We start from the raw sequence: 16466 nt of genomic DNA, 5'->3' as shown, positions 1-16466 counted from the left end.
GTCCATTTTATACGTAACGTTTCATTGCAGCTCCTTCGCATTGTCCTCGCCATCCTGCTCCTTTTTATAAAATATTCCCAAATTCACCCACACTGCTACCCATACAGTTTACTCCTGCGCCACAGAAGATTCTTTGAGGGATCCTTTAACATCAGCAGGAGGGCAACATTGATGAAACAGGACATGCGCGCGCATGAAAAATTTTACATTTCACTTTTCTTTGGGCAGAAAAAAGTTTTCTTTTCCCCCAAAACACGGGAAAAATTTTCTTTTTGTGGCAAAGACAAACTTGGTGAAAATTCATGCAAAATAGTGAAGAGTTCGGGGCATAGTGCAAGAGGTCACGAGAAGTGCATACCACAGTGGGAGAAGGAATCATTTTTGGGGGGTGAAAGAAAAACTGTTGGGGTGAGCTTTGTATGTCCATTGTATCAGCAACAAGAAAAGCACAGAGAGTTGGATTTTCACAGGAGGAAAAGTCTGTCTCAGAGGACACTATGAGCATCCACTGATACACAAGGGTAATCGTGAGCACTGCCGCTGTGGAATTGTGATAGAAATTGGGGGTGAAAGGTGCTTGTGAGGTGGTGGAATTTCCACTCCTTGTTCGTCATCACACAGGAGGATAAAATCGATTTTTCTGCACCATCACGGAAAATTCATTCTGTGCGTGAAAACGGCCACACCGTAGCGCCTAAACGGAGGAATCTGCTGTGTGTAAAAGGGGGCACAGCGTTGTGGGAGATTTTAAGTGAAATTGGAAAAGTGTTCGGGGAGGGAAAAGGCATTGTGGATGTCGTCTGACGACGGAAGTGACTACCACAAGCATCCACAGTCACTAAAATCCACCAGCTCATCTTCTGCCACTGCATCCGCACACCCAGACAGCCTCATCGTGTCTCACAATGGTGGCATGTGCGTCAGTGTGGGCTGCAACACCACAATCAATCGCCGGAAGGGCTCCACCACATCCCATGGTGGAGCCCACTTCCAGCTCGCCCCACCTGGGCATTCCAGCCTGAAGGATCGAGACACACAAGATGCCACGTACGGGAACATTGTGTCGCCCAGTCGGTGAGTACAGTTTTTTATTTATTTTATTTTGTCAACCATTCCCACAAAAAATGGACTCTTCCATCCCACGCAGAGCACCCCCTCCCCTCCGCTTCCCCTACTCAATATATAGGCTCTTATCGCGCGCGCGATTAGATTGAGGACGAATTTGCTTGTTCAGCAAATAGCTCTCTGATCGCAGGATAATATCCTTTTCTGCTTGCCCCATCAAAGGAAAACCTTTCTCTTCCTCCTAAAATACACCGTTGCCTACCTATATATATAATTCAATGAGCGGAAGCTTTCGTCGGGATTGCTTTCTTACCTACCACCACCCACTCACAAAGAGTTCATGAATGCCGAATTAGCGCTTTAATCTTCCGGAATTTCCCATGAAAAACAATATTGTTCTCACAACTAAAATTAAAAAATCTCCTCAAAATAGAATTCATGAAGAAATAATTTTTGTACTGTACTGCGGGGGAGTTTTAATGGAGGGGTTAAAAAGTTTATTTATTTATTGAAATTTATTTTTTTTAATTATTTGGTATAATTTCTTTTGATTTTAAACATTTTCTCGCAATAAGTTGAGAATGCGACAAAAAGCTTGCCATGTGAGCTTTCAACGTTTCGTAGACTTTTGTCTCCTTCCTCAGGTTTGAAAGAGTTAATATTGATGATTTTAAGTTAATTGAAGTTTTTTAAAACATCATTTTAACTCATTTTATTCGAAAATTCACTTGATTAAATAAACTATATTGTTTTTGAGAGCTTTTTAGAGTCAAATTCATAAAATAAAATTTCCAAATAAAAAAAAACATTTTATACTGATAAAGAAACTTTCTAACGTCTTTAAAGAAGTAATGTCATAAATAAAGATTAATTTATGAAATCCCAGATTTTTTATATTGTTTTATTTGTTACATTTTATTCCAAATCAATCAATTTTTCTGCAGCCATTTCCATTGAAATTTTCATTGTTAAATAAAAAACTTTGTTTTTGCTTCACGAAAATTAATACTAAAAATAGCACAATGAGTATAGCTGACTTAAAAATCCCATAAAGGCCATAAAGGTCATGCAACATGATGTAATTTAAAGGCCTTCATTATGAAAGGATATGAATTTTAATGGATTTTATGTGTTTATAAATAAACGGAATTTTATTGTTTTATGTAATGTTATTTTCTCTTTTTTCTCTCTCATTTCAAAGGACATTTTTTCCTACAAACTACATACATTCTCTTTGTTAAAATTTATACCGTAAAAATATAGTTTAAAACGTTTTATTGTTCAATAAATAAATTAAATAAAAGCGTTATATTTCTATGCAACACTGTGCAACAAAAGTTTTTGATCTCTGAATTATGAATTGTGAGGAATAATTTTGAAAAGCTCAAAGCTTCTGAGCTTTAAAGCCTTTAAAGCTTGCTTTAAGGATATTACTTCTACAGAATTGATAAAGTATTTAACAAACTGATTTACATGCAGATTTCTTGCCCAATTCCTAATTTAAGAGTAAAGAATATTCTAACATTTCTTGCTGAAGCAAGAACAACTCATCTTTTCTATGAAATTTAAGCGAAATATTCTCTTCTACCAAAATTAATTTTTTCTGCTTTTCTTAAACATCTTTTCCCCTACTAATTAAAGATGAACAAACTTCTTTAATATTTAATTTAAATCCTGTCTAAGCACGTGTGGCAAACAAGGCAATGAACTCTGTAATGAAATATCTCATCTTCATCTTAATGGATGGACTCTCTCAGTGTCAATAGCCTCTAAACAAAAGATTCTCTTGACAATAGAAAATATTCTTTATCTAAAGGAACTTTCTTCATCCCTTTTCTCGCAAATATAGATACATTCCTCCGGATCAGTATCAGCTGACAGCCCGGATTGCAGCAACAGCTCCACCACCGGAACGCTTCTCGGATGACATCGTGACGTGCTGCCTGCCACCACCATCGCCGGCTCCCAATAGTGATCGTTTCGTCATGGGCTTACCATCGCCATCGCCATCTTCAACGGGAGGCTATGGGGAGCATGGTGGGACACGCTACTCAGTCCACCATCGCACCCTGTCGCCCAATTCGCGCTATCGGGCCTCGTACAGTGACCGCTTCCGCGATGTGTCGCCAAAGTGTGATCGCTTTGTGCCGCCACCCACTGCCCACTATCTCGCCAACAGCACGCCACTCGCCTCCACGGATAACTACAGTTACCTCACGTCCACGGTCCACACGCCCGTGAAGCGGTGAGTCTTTTTAAATATTAAATCATCCTCGCAATTTTCCAACAATTTTTTTTTCACACTCTGAAAGCCTATTTTGGAGAACAATGTGGGCGCAATTAACCCTACAATGGCCGAGGGGTTGGGGTTCTGGGCGTTCTGGGTGTAAAAGCGGAGGTGCGAGTATTTTGTTACATTTTCTGCTTCGCCAAAGAACTAATTCAATCTCCTCAATCAATTATAATGAGACGCTCAATTGATTTATTGGTGACCTTTTTGCTTCTTTTTTTTTCTTCTCAACACATCCAAGATTAGACGGTCCTCGTGTCTCATAAACAATTAGTCCTCCAATTTCTCTTTCATTTTTCGTCCCTACTTTCAGCACACTCCGAAAGGACGAAATAAAATCCCAGTTCAATCATTTTTCGTGTGATTTGTGAAAAAAAAAGTAATGAGATTTCAGATGGAAAAGGACATTACTTACATAATAAAACTAAACTAAAATGTAACATGAGAATTTCATTTTGCTTCAAATGGAAACTATTGACGCTCCATTTCTTCTCTCATTTTTCCATATTATACTGAAAGAAGGGAAAATGTGACAAAAAAAATTATAAAAAAGCAACTTTCAATGGGAAAAGTTGATGCTTTTCACCCCGCAGAATGTAGAGAGAGCGGGAGCAAAGAGAGGAAAGGAAGCAAAAGAATCACATCAGAGACGCAATTTGCAATTGATCTGAAATAAAAGAGATGAATAATTGAGTATTTCATAAAGTTGCTAAATTATTCCATATAGAAATTGCAACTATCACTTCTCAATACGATTCACTAAATAATTCTTCCGACACAATTTTCAATTGAAGTTTTCCAGCTGGAATTATCAGGGAGAAATTCAGGGGTTTGGGGAGGGAGAGGGTGTTGGAAATTCCATTTCATTTCATTTCTTTTCATTTTATTTATTAATTTTGTAGATTTTTTTGATTTTTTTAAGTGAAAATTTTCATTTGATTTCAAATATTTCAATGTTTATAAAAGCAAAAAATACTCCTAAAAACAATTTTGCAAAATATATAATTTTGTTTTTTTTTATAAAAATTTTAGTATATTTTTTTTAACCCTCCGTATACTATGTGAGGGGTAGGTGACCGACCCCAGAGCTATATTTCGATTAATTGCGCCTCAGTTCTTATAGGTATAGACCCAAGCTTCTGGAAATAAGTTCCTTGGTTATCTAAGAAGATTGTGTAAAAATTTGAGGTCAATCCGACCACCAAATAAAAAGTTATTAACAAAAAATGTAAGAAGAGGGGAATTCAAAAATTGGTGTAACGGTCAAATTTATTCTATTTTCCTTTCGCTTTGTCACTCTTAGTCTCTTTCTAGACGTTTCTAACCTCAAAAAAATCATTAAAATATTTATCAAAAAATGCATTTAAAAATAATTTTCGTGTTATAAAATGGACAAGAGATTTCTTAGAGAGTACCAAAGAGTCTATATTAACCTCTAGGCCGCCAAGCGGGGTCGTTGAACGACCCCAGCGCTATATTTCGTGCTATAACTTAATAAATATAAAAGTTAGCGTTCCCATCATTTGGAAATAAGTTCCTTGGTTATCTGAGGAGGTTGTGTAAAAATTTCAGCTCAATCCGACCACCACAAGAAAAGTTATTAAGGAAAATGTAGAAGAAGGGAATTCAAAAATTGGAGTAACGGCCATGCTGCGGAAAATTTCTTAGAATGAAGTTAGTCACGTCATGAACCGTGTGCTAGTGGGGTTGTTTTTATTTCTCACCCTACCTTCTCAGTGTCAAAATTATCGCGAATAAGTAACATAAATCGCATAAAACATAGTCAGAAGCATATAAATGTTAAAAAGAATAAAGAATTTTCTAGAAATTGTAAAATACCTGACAATGAGTTACCAATGTCATAGCCAGGTACTACGATTCAGACTTATGGGTTGGGTCCGTCCGTACGACCCCATGGCCCACGAGCAACTGAGCCAACCGTACTACGGTGGTTGGGAGAGGGAGTCACCTTAAGACTCCCGCCAACCCCACACACATAAGCCAATCTGTCCTATACCATGACAGTTAGTACCAGCGGTACTACATTCGGCCATTCCTGACTTTTGTGACGTCCTCGGCACAAGCTAGGAAAAGCAAGACAGATTGACCGAATTTTCCCGTGATCTTCGACCAGTATATTCGCAATGAATGCGATAACAACTGCGGTCCTGTGTATAGAGTACAAGTCTGTATTAGACAACAACTCTATTCACAAACTGAAGATCATATCAAAATGTTCCTAATGGAACCGTACCTGGTAGCCCAAGTACACAAGGGTTCTGTTTGATTTAGTACGCCAGTGCACTGACACGAAATCATCACACCCATGAACCTACAGAAGGTTCTCTCAACACAGCTTTCGCCATGTTACTTGTTTCTCATGGAACATGTCTAGACTTAGCTTACCCAGTTCCAGGAACCGTAAGCTCGTTCCATAGAGACTAGTGTCTCCGAGAAACCATTCGTCGTATGACTCACTATCAAGAACCTTGGACCTTAACCTTGGATTGATGTTAATCAATACGACATTTCAGATTTTCAACATAACAGGCCCACCATGCAAGCATGATGCCTCTCCGCGAAAACCTCGTCATGCTTTATCTACACCAGTATCATTTACTCACAGACTCATGAATCTCTATATCATCTAATCAACGAAGACTCATGAATGTTGTCTTTAGTATTAACTGGTTGCATGACCTGAATGTCTTGTCTAGCTTACAATGCGTCCATTGATCGCCCAGACCTACATTCCAATTCATCCATTCTACCATATCTATTGAGACATCAGATCGGTTCTATGGATGCTTGAAGAGCCAGTTTATCGCAGTATTTCTACTGATCACATAAACATAGGGAATTGCTCTTCCATGTGCACAGGCACGTTTCTCTTCTCCTGATACCTCACTTTGCGAAACCATAATCTAAGAACTTTATTTCGCCCAGGTATCCAATGCTTCATTAAGCCCTATTCCAAAGAGAAACACTACTCCTAACCTGACACACTTTATTACCGTCCAATTTACTGCCAGCTGTAACTATGCTATACCAACAAACAGCTCTTGAATGGCAGAGGTATATTTCTCTTCGCCTGATACAACACAACAAGCAAAAACGACAATCCCAGAGGACTTCTTTCTGCTCAGTATCCAATGATTTCGAAACATCGATCCGAAGAGACTCATACACTTCACCCTACGCTACTCATCAGCCCTTGCCACCTCGCCAAGCTGTAATTTTATATGATTCATGGCATGCCTTGACTTGTGGATCAGATGATTCTCATAGACGTATCCGGGAATTCCAATTGATCACTCCATTCACTGACGAATTCCTTCCTAAACATCAAATGTCTACATTTCCTCCTTAGTTTTTCGACCTTTGGCATATTTTCTTCGTCTCGGACTACCCTGTGAACAAACCATCCGATTCTCCTCACTTCGGAGAATTTCTAGAACTTCTTCTTTCTCCCTCGGCTTGTTCTATCATCCTGACCAGAAACGCGTATTATTAAGGAAATACCACCAAGATCCAGAAATCCTCATTTAAAATGGTTACTTCTTTCCTCAACAAATCACATTTGCAGAATTTTCGAACCGACATATTTTTTTTAATTGCAACCAATATTTCCTTCGGCTCCTTTGTTGCCTAATAAACCAAAAATCAGAATTCTCCGATTTTTTTTTTGAAATTTTTTTTTTTATTTTTTTATTTTTTTTTTTTTTTGCATTTCCAAGAATTCAACCAATTCTTCAATTCTTGAAATTTTCATTAAAATTCCCTCTTTTTTTTTTCGAATTCCATGAAAATTTCAACTCATTGGTTCTTTATAATTCTTATGCAATTCAAAACCTCTTCTTTTTTATATTAAATCGGGTTCCATCTGAAAGATGATTTCCCGCATAAACTACAGCTGAAACATTATAAAATCACACATTATACTAACGGAATAAAAAAAAAACATAATTTATTCCGTTGACAGCTGTAAAGGAATCTTCCATTTAACATTCTCTTAAACTTAACATGTTATACATAAACATAAAATTCATCAAGAGAATGACATGACAGGGGGGGATGAAAAGCGCTTTTCATGGGAAATAATTAAAAATTTTCAATGATTATTTTTATAAGGAGAATACCACTCTCCAACACATTGAAACTACTTGCTATTTTCCTTCCTTTACTCCGCATAAGTTGCTGCATACGTTCCTTTTCGCCGCACCATCAACGCGTGTCGGGACTGCCGCACGGTGCCTCATTGGTGTGTGTGTGTGTGTGTGTCACCTTTTCGCGACGAGCTGCCTCTGCTGCTTGACTCTCCACAGCACACCCATACACAGCTCCTTGCGCACGCCGCTTGTCACTCACACACACACACAATAGTACCGTTAAACGGCACTTTCACTTTTGTCCAATTGCGTCGTGAAAAGATGCAATTTATTACACTCGCGACACTTTTTTCCTTTGCGAAAACGTTTTTCGCATCGAAGGAAATCACAACGCGACTTTCCATGCCCCGAAAAATCCCCATGAAGGACTTTCTTTCCCCTCAATTCCGCGACGAACACGTCACGACATGTCAAAATGGCACTTTTTCTTCACATTTTTCTCGACATTTTCAACGCGTTTTCCCCAACACGGCACTTTTCCCGACGAGAAAAACTCTGAACAGCACTTCCGGGTGCCACAACGCGGTTTTCTACGCCGCGAAAGTCCCAAAACGGTGGACTTTTTTCCGCGAATTTCACCACGTGACGTCAAAGTGACGCCATGAAATTTTTCACTCGCGAATTCAACACTTTTCGCACTTTTCCACTTCCGCGAACGAGTTTTGGGCTTATCCCACTTCTGAATTGTAAAATACCTGACAATGAGTTACCAATGTCATAGCCAGGTACTACGATTCAGACTTATGGGTTGGGTCCGTCCGTACGACCCCATGGCCCACGAGCAACTGAGCCAACCGTACTACGGTGGTTGGGAGAGGGAGTCACCTTAAGACTCCCGCCAACCCCACACACATAAGCCAATCTGTCCTATACCATGACAGTTAGTACCAGCGGTACTACAAAATATTGTCATTTATTACGGTGCGGGAAGTGAGGGGAATGTGGGGAAGTAGTGAAAAGAATAGCAGTTGCAGTTAACTTCGTGGCAAATTTCTCAAGAAGAAATTGTTAAAAAATGAGTGAAAATGTTTTTCCTTAATATCTTCTTCTACGTGTTTCCGGGTGGCGAATTTGTGATGCAAGGGGCAAGAGGACTATATAAGGAGTCTAAAGGTAGTGGACCCGACAGTTCCCGGTTGTATAGTTTATGAGAAAATCGACTTCCTTCTTGGGGTCGTTCAACGACCCCACCTTGGCGCTCTAAGGAAGTTCCAAGGTCTTGGCGGCCTGCAGGTTAAAGCTAATTTGACCGAAAGAAACCGCTTTTTTTGCGAAAAATTCTATGGGGTCAGTCAGCTAACCCAATAGTAATGCGCGTAAGTGTTTTGGTCACAGTATATGGAGGGTTAATGAATAATTTCCTTTTTTTACACATCACAGTGATTTTATTAGAAGTTTAAAAATAATTTACAACCGAAATTTTCGTTACATTTCAAATAAAAATTTAAATGTCATTTCTGACGTTTCGATTATCTTTTCTATTTCTTCAGGCTCTGATATTTTTACCCAATAATGAACTCTTCTTATATTCAAAAAGTTTACAAATCAATTCTACAGCTTGTACAAAATTATTATTAATTATTAATGTTTGCACATACATAATTAAATTCATGTACAGTCGTGACCTCGTGGTAGGACCGTCGTCAAAATGACTTCTCCGCGGTAAAACGGCTTTAGAATGAGGAATTTTGCCTTCGCAGTGGGACAATTAGTATCCTACCTTTCCAATAGTACTAATTGTCCCACTCGAAGGCAAAATTCTTCATTCTGAAGCCGTTTTACCGCGGAGAAGTCATTTTGACGACGGTCCTACCACGAGGTCACGACTGTATTCAATTTAATGTTTTATTTGAATGGATTTTGTTAAAAAATTAATTATATTCAATAACCTCTATATAAACAACTCTACAAAATTATTTTCTGTTTACTAGCACTAAATATTAGTTAACAATATACAATTTCCTGGAAGTTTGTCTTTTGTAATTTGCAAAATTCAAATTATATACCTACATATAAATTTTTACCACATTTAAACAAGATAGTTTTAGGGTCGGAAATTTGAGGTTTTTGCAAAATAATTATGAAAATTCCAGAGAACTCTCCGTACCACACTATCTACACAACATTTGGGCTGAAAGTTGCAATAAATCATCTTCCTTCCGACACCCTAATTATTGTCCTAATAATTAATATGCCACGTGAGATTTGAGAGAGAGCATCCCTGTCCCTCACCGCAGGATTTTAGGTGGAAATTCCACCATGTTTTGGTGGGTTCTGATGAGGCTCTCCCAGTGGGTTAGTTTGCAGCCAGAAAACCTTCTTGTTTAACATTCAAATTAAAATTTCGCACAAAGAGCATAATTTTCTTGCTAATTTGCAGTAATTTCTGAAGGATTTTGGGGGAAATCTTTAGGCGGATGAATTTAGTTAATTTCCTTCCGTTGTTTTAGATACGTTCCAACACCGCCTCCTCCAACAGCCGACGTGTACAGCGACTCATCCGTGTCTGGGGTTTCATCAGCCAGCAGCAATGCCCTCTGCCCAGTTGGCTACTCCCTACCCCCTCCTGCTGCTCAGCCACCAAATGGAAATGCCGGTGGTGGTGGGACGTTGCGCAACAACGTCCCATACAGGCTGCGTCTCAAGTGCTGCCTCAATGAGCATCAAATGGCAGCTGTGGGTGCCAATGGGGTGGCCGATCACTACGCCACCCCACCGCGTGTGCGACCCATTAAATGCCCCGCAGCACCCCCGTGCTCAGTCACACCCACCCCACGCACAGGGCACGATTACATGCCACGTACCCCGAGTGTGGAGTACATGGGCCCAAATGCAGCACGTGTCGTGACTCCCGTGAGTGTGATGAGTGAGCCAGGGAGTGCCAGTGCTACGTGCACTCACTGCAACACAATGCGACGCACAACTGGGGTGCATCAGACAACACAGACCACGGGTCCCATTAGTCCGGTACCGCCATCGCTGCCCGTTTCTTCCGCAGAATCCTCCCATTCGGAACTCAGTGCTGCTGGGGACTCCACATCACCACCCAGTCCACCGTCAACGGCATCTCTTGCCTCAATGTCACTACTGCCACAGTCGTCTGCGCCAACAGCTGCTGCCACACCCTCAGCTTCCGTTTCCCAGGCTCCCATTTCGCCAGTCCCGTCGCTTCTCAATCAACAGCAGCAGCCAACTCTCTCATCTGCCGATGATCTCTCATCCCCAGCTTCTTCCCAAAAGCAACCACCGCAGGTTTGTAATTTAAACTGTTCTTTGAATTAAAAATTTTATCAAACTTATTTTTAAGGGTGTTTTATTTTCTTTTTTCTTATTTTAATTTTGTCCAAAATCCTGGTAATTTTTAAAAAATGAGAAGAAGGGTTTTTCTTTGCATTTGAAGGAAATAAAAATCTGGAAAATTCCCTGAAAAAAATCTCTGAAGTTTTATTTATTTGATTTTTATTTTTTCTGTATTTAATTAATTAAATAAAATCAATTATATATATGACAAAAGCTCCGAAAGCTCTGTGAGGAAAATTAAAACGAGAATATTGCAGCTTCCGCCCCAGGATCGTGGCAATCAGGGCATGCTCAACAATCGCTCGTTGGTGCTACATCATGGCTCCACGCTCACCCTCCAGCGTGGCACATTGCGTCATCCTCACATGCAGCAGATGCGCATCTCACGGAAGCAACGCGTGAAGAACTACATCCGCCACGAATTGGCCAAATTCTTCGGGGTGGACACAGTTGATGAGGAGCACGAGCGCATTAAGTGGTCAGAGCGTCAGAAGCGTCTAGCGCTGAGACGTTTTGGGCCGTTGAATGACAATGCCGAAGGTGGGGGCTTTGCAGCTGGTGAGAGGCGGGAACAGCATGGAGATCGTCCGGATATTTTGCCGGCTCAGACGTCGGAGGAGTTGAGTGTGCGTCACCTCAATGCAGACAGGCGGGCAACTGGGGAGGCTATTGAGAGAAAGGCATCTGTGGCTAAGATGGCTTGGCAGGGAATTTCGTACATCATCCATGCGCTGAGCAAGAAGAATCCCCGATCAACATTCCAGTGGTCCAGAAGTTTCGCCCCGTTGCACTGCACAAGTCAGGAGGATCTCAATAGTGACATGTGCGAGGGGTTATCTCCCCTGCAGGAGGATGAGGTCTTCTTTGATTCCCCCTCAACTCCGGGAGCTCCTCCTGCTGGGGGTGGAAGTGTTGCAGCTGCAGCTCGGCAGGCTCAGGGTGGGCAGATGATGGACAATGCAAGGCCAATCTACATGGGAGAACGCGTGCATGGATGGCGAACAAAGTCAACGGAATCCCAGCTAATGGGGCAGCGCAGTCGTGGCCAGAGAATTTCATCGCAGTGTCTCGATGGCGTTGTGGATAATTCCCGGTTTGAACTTCTTGCATTGGTAAAGAACTCCTGGACTTGCCTTATGTTTCTTTTTGTCTCTTTCAGCCGCCCTCTGACGCATTCCCTGAAGCTCCTTCGTCCGCATGAGCTAGATGATCGCCATGATTACAGACCATTCTTCACGTACTGGATCAACACCGTACAGATCCTCGTGCTGATTATCTCACTCATTTGCTACGGCATTGGACCCATTGGCATTGGGATGGAGCAGAAGTCCGGGCAAGTGCTCGTGACGAGCTTATCGTTGCAGCAGGTGCAGCATCAGGAGCAACGGAATGTGTGGATTGGGCTACGGAATGATGATCTTGTGCATTTGGGCGCCAAATTTGCCGCCTGTATGCGGCGTGATAAGAAAATCCTGGAGGTGATGTCGAAGACACGCCGGCAGGAGCGTGAGACAGCGTGTTGCATTCGAAACGACGACTCCGGATGTGTTCAGAGCTCTCAGGCGGATTGCAGTATACGCGGACTCTGGCCAACAAAGTCCATTTCAACGTGGAAAAAATGGTCGCCAGGCGATTCGGGACCCGGCGGAAGGATCAGCGGCTCCGTGTGTGGCCTAGATCCGAAGTATTGCGACGCTCCGGCTTCCATTGCGCCCTACGAGTGGCCCGATGACATCACCAAGTGGCCAATTTGTCGCAAAACAAATGCTTTCTCCCAGCGTTTCCGCTTCAAGGATCACACGGCTGAGCACATGGTGTGCGAAGTGATTGGGCATCCGTGCTGCACGGGCGTGTACGGGGAATGCAGGATCACAACGCGTGAGTACTGTGACTTTGTCAATGGCTACTTCCACGAGGAGGCAAGCCTGTGCAGTCAAGTCAGCTGCCTCAATGATGTCTGTGGCATGTTCCCATTTATGGCGCCCAATTTCCCCGATCAATTCTATCGCTTATTCACGTCACTCTGCCTGCACGCCGGTGTGCTCCATCTCGTCATCACCGTTGCCTTCCAACACGTTTTCCTCGCCGATCTCGAGCGGCTTCTCGGTCCCATACGCACCGCTGTGCTGTACATTTGCTCCGGCATTGCTGGCAATCTCACCAGTGCCATCTTTGTGCCCTACAAGCCAGAGGTTTGTACCTTTTCTTTCCCCCTTTTTTTGCAATTAAAGGTGCTTCAATAAAATGCTTTTCAGGTGGGTCCTTTGGCATCCCTCGCGGGGACGATATCTTCGTTGTCAGTGCTACTCTTGCTCATACATTGGAAGCAACTGAAGAAGCCACATTTAGCCCTAGTAAAATTGTTAATTATCATTGGCACGTTGTTTGGCATTGGGACACTTCCGTGGCAGCAAAATTTCGCCGGTCTCATAGCGGGGATCATCTCAGGAATGGCGCTGACTGTGGCACTCGTTCCTTTTGTTAGTCTCACCAAATACGGACGCAAGAGTAAAGTGAGTAATCTACTTTCTGTCTCTCTCTCTCTGAAGAATCTTCGTTAACTTAAAGGAATCTCTGAAATAAATTTATTAATAATTTCCTGCTGCTTTAAGTTGTAAAAAAGCTTCGAAATAATCTTCTTTTAAAGCTTATTGATGAAACTTGTTGAAGAGTTTTCTGAAGAAGCACCTGAGAAAGCTTTTAGAGCACCTCCTAGAAGAAGTTTCCTAAAAAAAATCCCCTTGAAAAAAACCTCAAAAATAAATATTTATGAAGAAATTGCAGAAGGAGCTTTCAAAGAGTCTTTAAGAGCTTTTGAGGAATTTGTTTAAGAATATTCTCGAATAAGTTTTAATAAATAATCTTTTGATAAATTTTCTTTTTTATAGAAAAGTTTACAAAAGAAAATTTTTAAGAGACTGATAAGCTTCTAAAGAACCCCAAAGAGACTTATGACAAAAATCTTTAAAAGCTTTTGAAAGCTTGAAGAAGCTTGTTGAATTCTTTATAAGAACTTCTTTAAGCAATCTAAAAGTCTTGAAGACGAATATAAAGTCCTAATTCAGAAGCTCCTAGGAAAAATACTAAAGAAGCTTTTAATTGAAATCTTTTTCAGAAAGTTTCTTGCAGCAGTCTCCTAAAGAAATTCTTGAAGAACCTTCAGTAAAAATTTACAAATTATAAAAAAAAGCTTAGAAAAAATTAAAAAATTCTTTTGAGGAATATTCTAATCATTTTCCAAAGTTAATCCTCAAGAAATTTATTAAGGAGGGTCTCTTGTGAGAGCTGGTGAATTAAATGTTTTTTTTTCTTGGGGTTTTTCTTAACCTCTAGGCCGCCAAGCGGGGTCGTTGAACGACCCCAGCCCTATATTTCGTGCTATAACTTAATAAATATAAAAGTTAGCGTTCCCATCTTTTGGAAATAAGTTCCTTGGTTATCTGAGGAGGTTGTGTAAAAATTTCAGCTCAATCCGACCACCACAAGAAAAGTTATTAAGGAAAATGTAGAAGAAGGGAATTCAAAAATTGGTGTAACGGCCATGCTGCGGAAAATTTCTTAGAATGAAGTTAGTCACGTCATGAACCGTGTGCCAGTGGGGTTGTTTTTATTTCTCACCCTACCTTCTCAGTGTCAGAATTATCGCGAATAAGTAGCATAAATCGCATAAAACATAGTCAGAAGCACATAAATGTTGAAAAGAATAAAGAATTTTCTAGAAATATTGTCATTTATTACGGTGCGGGAAGTGAGGGGAATGTGGGGAAGTAGTGAAAAGAATAGCAGTTGCAGTTAACTTCGTGGCAAATTTCTCAAGAAGAAATTGTTAAAAAATGAGTGAAAAATGTTTTTCCTTAATATCTTCTTCTACGTGTTTTGTGGTGGAAAATTTGTGATGCAAAGGGCAAGAGGACTATATAAGGAGTCTAAAGGTAGTGACCCGACAGTTCCCGGTTTTATAGTTTATGAGAAAATCGACTTCCTTCTTGGGGTCGTTCAACGACCCCACCTTGGCGCTCTAAGGAAGTTCCAAAGTCTTGGCGGCCTGCAGGTTAAACTTGGTTTTCCGGTTTTGGTCACATTTAAAGACTTATTATTGAAGAGTAAGAAAATCACTTTCCGCCATCTTAGGCGCGACACCATCTTGAGATTTTTCTCAAAACACAAAAGTAGGTTTTTCTCCGGATCTACTGGATGGATTTTGATGGGGTAAAAAGCAAATGAAAGAAGAAATACCAATGCAGATTTTGATGTACAAGAATTTTGAATTTGGAGCTGAGAAAAGCGGAAAAATATCTATAAAAAAAGTAACATTCTTCTGAAATCTTCTGAATATAAGTTTTACGAAGAAGCCTAAAAAGAATCCCTCGAAAGAGAAAGCTCCCAAAGTAAAGCTCATAAAATCTCTTTGTTTCTTTGCAGATTAATCTCGTGTGGTCAATAATGTTGTTCTATTTGGCCACCTATGTGGCGATGTTTGTCATTTTCTACCTGTTCCCGTCAGCCTTCACCAATCTCGGCTTCGGCGACGTGATCAACGGTGGGACCAGTTTCGGGGGAATCAACAATATGCACGGGAACGGCGTGGGTGGGGCTCCGGGGGGCGCCAGCACACCCACATCCGGCACTTCCGGAACTGGTGGCAGCGTCAACGGTGGCACCAAGCAGATGCTCGTGGGGCATGCATGAAAGTATTTTCACGGAGTTGCCACACTCCGTCGGAACTTCCGGTGAGCGAAAGAAACCTTTTTTTGTCGTGATGGTGGTGGTCGATACACATTAATAATTTAAAGAAGATAAAAAATGAAATGAAGAAGAAACTTAATTATAAAAAAAATTATATTGACAGAAATGGAAGAGAAGTGTGGAGGAAGAAGAAAATAATTATGTATTCGTGAAATCAATAATTAAATGAAAAAAATAATTAATTTAAAAAGAAAGAATATCTATAATGATTATCGCGCACTTGAAGAGTTTCTCAATACTCCCTCTTCCACCCCCGATGTCACTTGAAACAGGTACGGGGTGGAGTTTTTTCCTCTCTCTCCTATTTTGCCGGAAGGTTAATTTGTTAATTTAAATATTTAATTATTTTGCACTAAATGAATGATTTTTTAATTGCAAAATTAATTATAAAAGTAATATTTATTAATTTTGATTTAATTAATTGACAAAATGATAAATGAAAATTATTGTTAAAGTAATAAAACAAATTGATGATGAAGAATTTAAGAAAAAAAAGAATGAAAAGCTTAGGAAAACGAAATTTTTTGTTAAATGTAAAAAATCACGTAAATTGATGGAATTTTCGCAAAGAAAAAATTATTTGGGACGTCTATGTAAAAGCTCTCTGTAGCATTATGTTCAAAACTTATATTAATTTTAGTTAATTCAGGACAATTTGCAAGAAGGAAGCAGTGAAAATATTCTTTTAAAAATGAGACAAAAAAATGTTGAAATATTTAAATAAAAACGTGGAAATATGACTGAAAAGAGCTCGTTTTTTTGGTAATATTTCTACCCGAAATATTTCATCAATTCATTCATTTATTTCCTTTCATTTCATTTCATTTTATTCGCTTTTTTGAGTTTCTTTTTTTTAAAAATAATTTAGTGGAAAATATTGCATGAAAAGGAGCGGA

General features: G+C 40.2%; 1 protein-coding gene across 2 annotated transcripts; it reads left to right on the top strand.

The window, feature by feature from the left end:
* The first annotated feature begins 54 nt into the window (after positions 1 to 54).
* On the top strand, positions 55 to 16317 carry LOC129787431 (inactive rhomboid protein 1). 2 transcript variants are annotated; one of them, XM_055823016.1, is made up of 7 exons: positions 55 to 1074; positions 2915 to 3310; positions 9975 to 10776; positions 11082 to 11917; positions 11984 to 13016; positions 13080 to 13337; positions 15247 to 16317. In XM_055823016.1, the coding sequence occupies exons 1-7, from the start codon at positions 794 to 796 to the stop codon at positions 15511 to 15513; spliced, it is 3873 nt and encodes a 1290-aa protein (XP_055678991.1). In that variant the 5' UTR covers positions 55 to 793; the 3' UTR covers positions 15514 to 16317. The 2 variants fall into 2 exon arrangements, with proteins under 2 accessions (XP_055678991.1, XP_055678983.1); XM_055823008.1 differs by having other exon boundaries at positions 11082 to 13016.
* Positions 16318 to 16466: the final 149 nt, after the last annotated feature.

The sequence above is a fragment of the Lutzomyia longipalpis genome, chromosome 1, assembly GCF_024334085.1.
Source record: "Lutzomyia longipalpis isolate SR_M1_2022 chromosome 1, ASM2433408v1".
Classification (NCBI taxonomy): Eukaryota; Metazoa; Arthropoda; class Insecta; order Diptera; family Psychodidae; genus Lutzomyia; species Lutzomyia longipalpis.
Note: the sequence above shows the minus strand (reverse complement) of the source record. Positions and strands in the feature narration are given on the sequence as shown.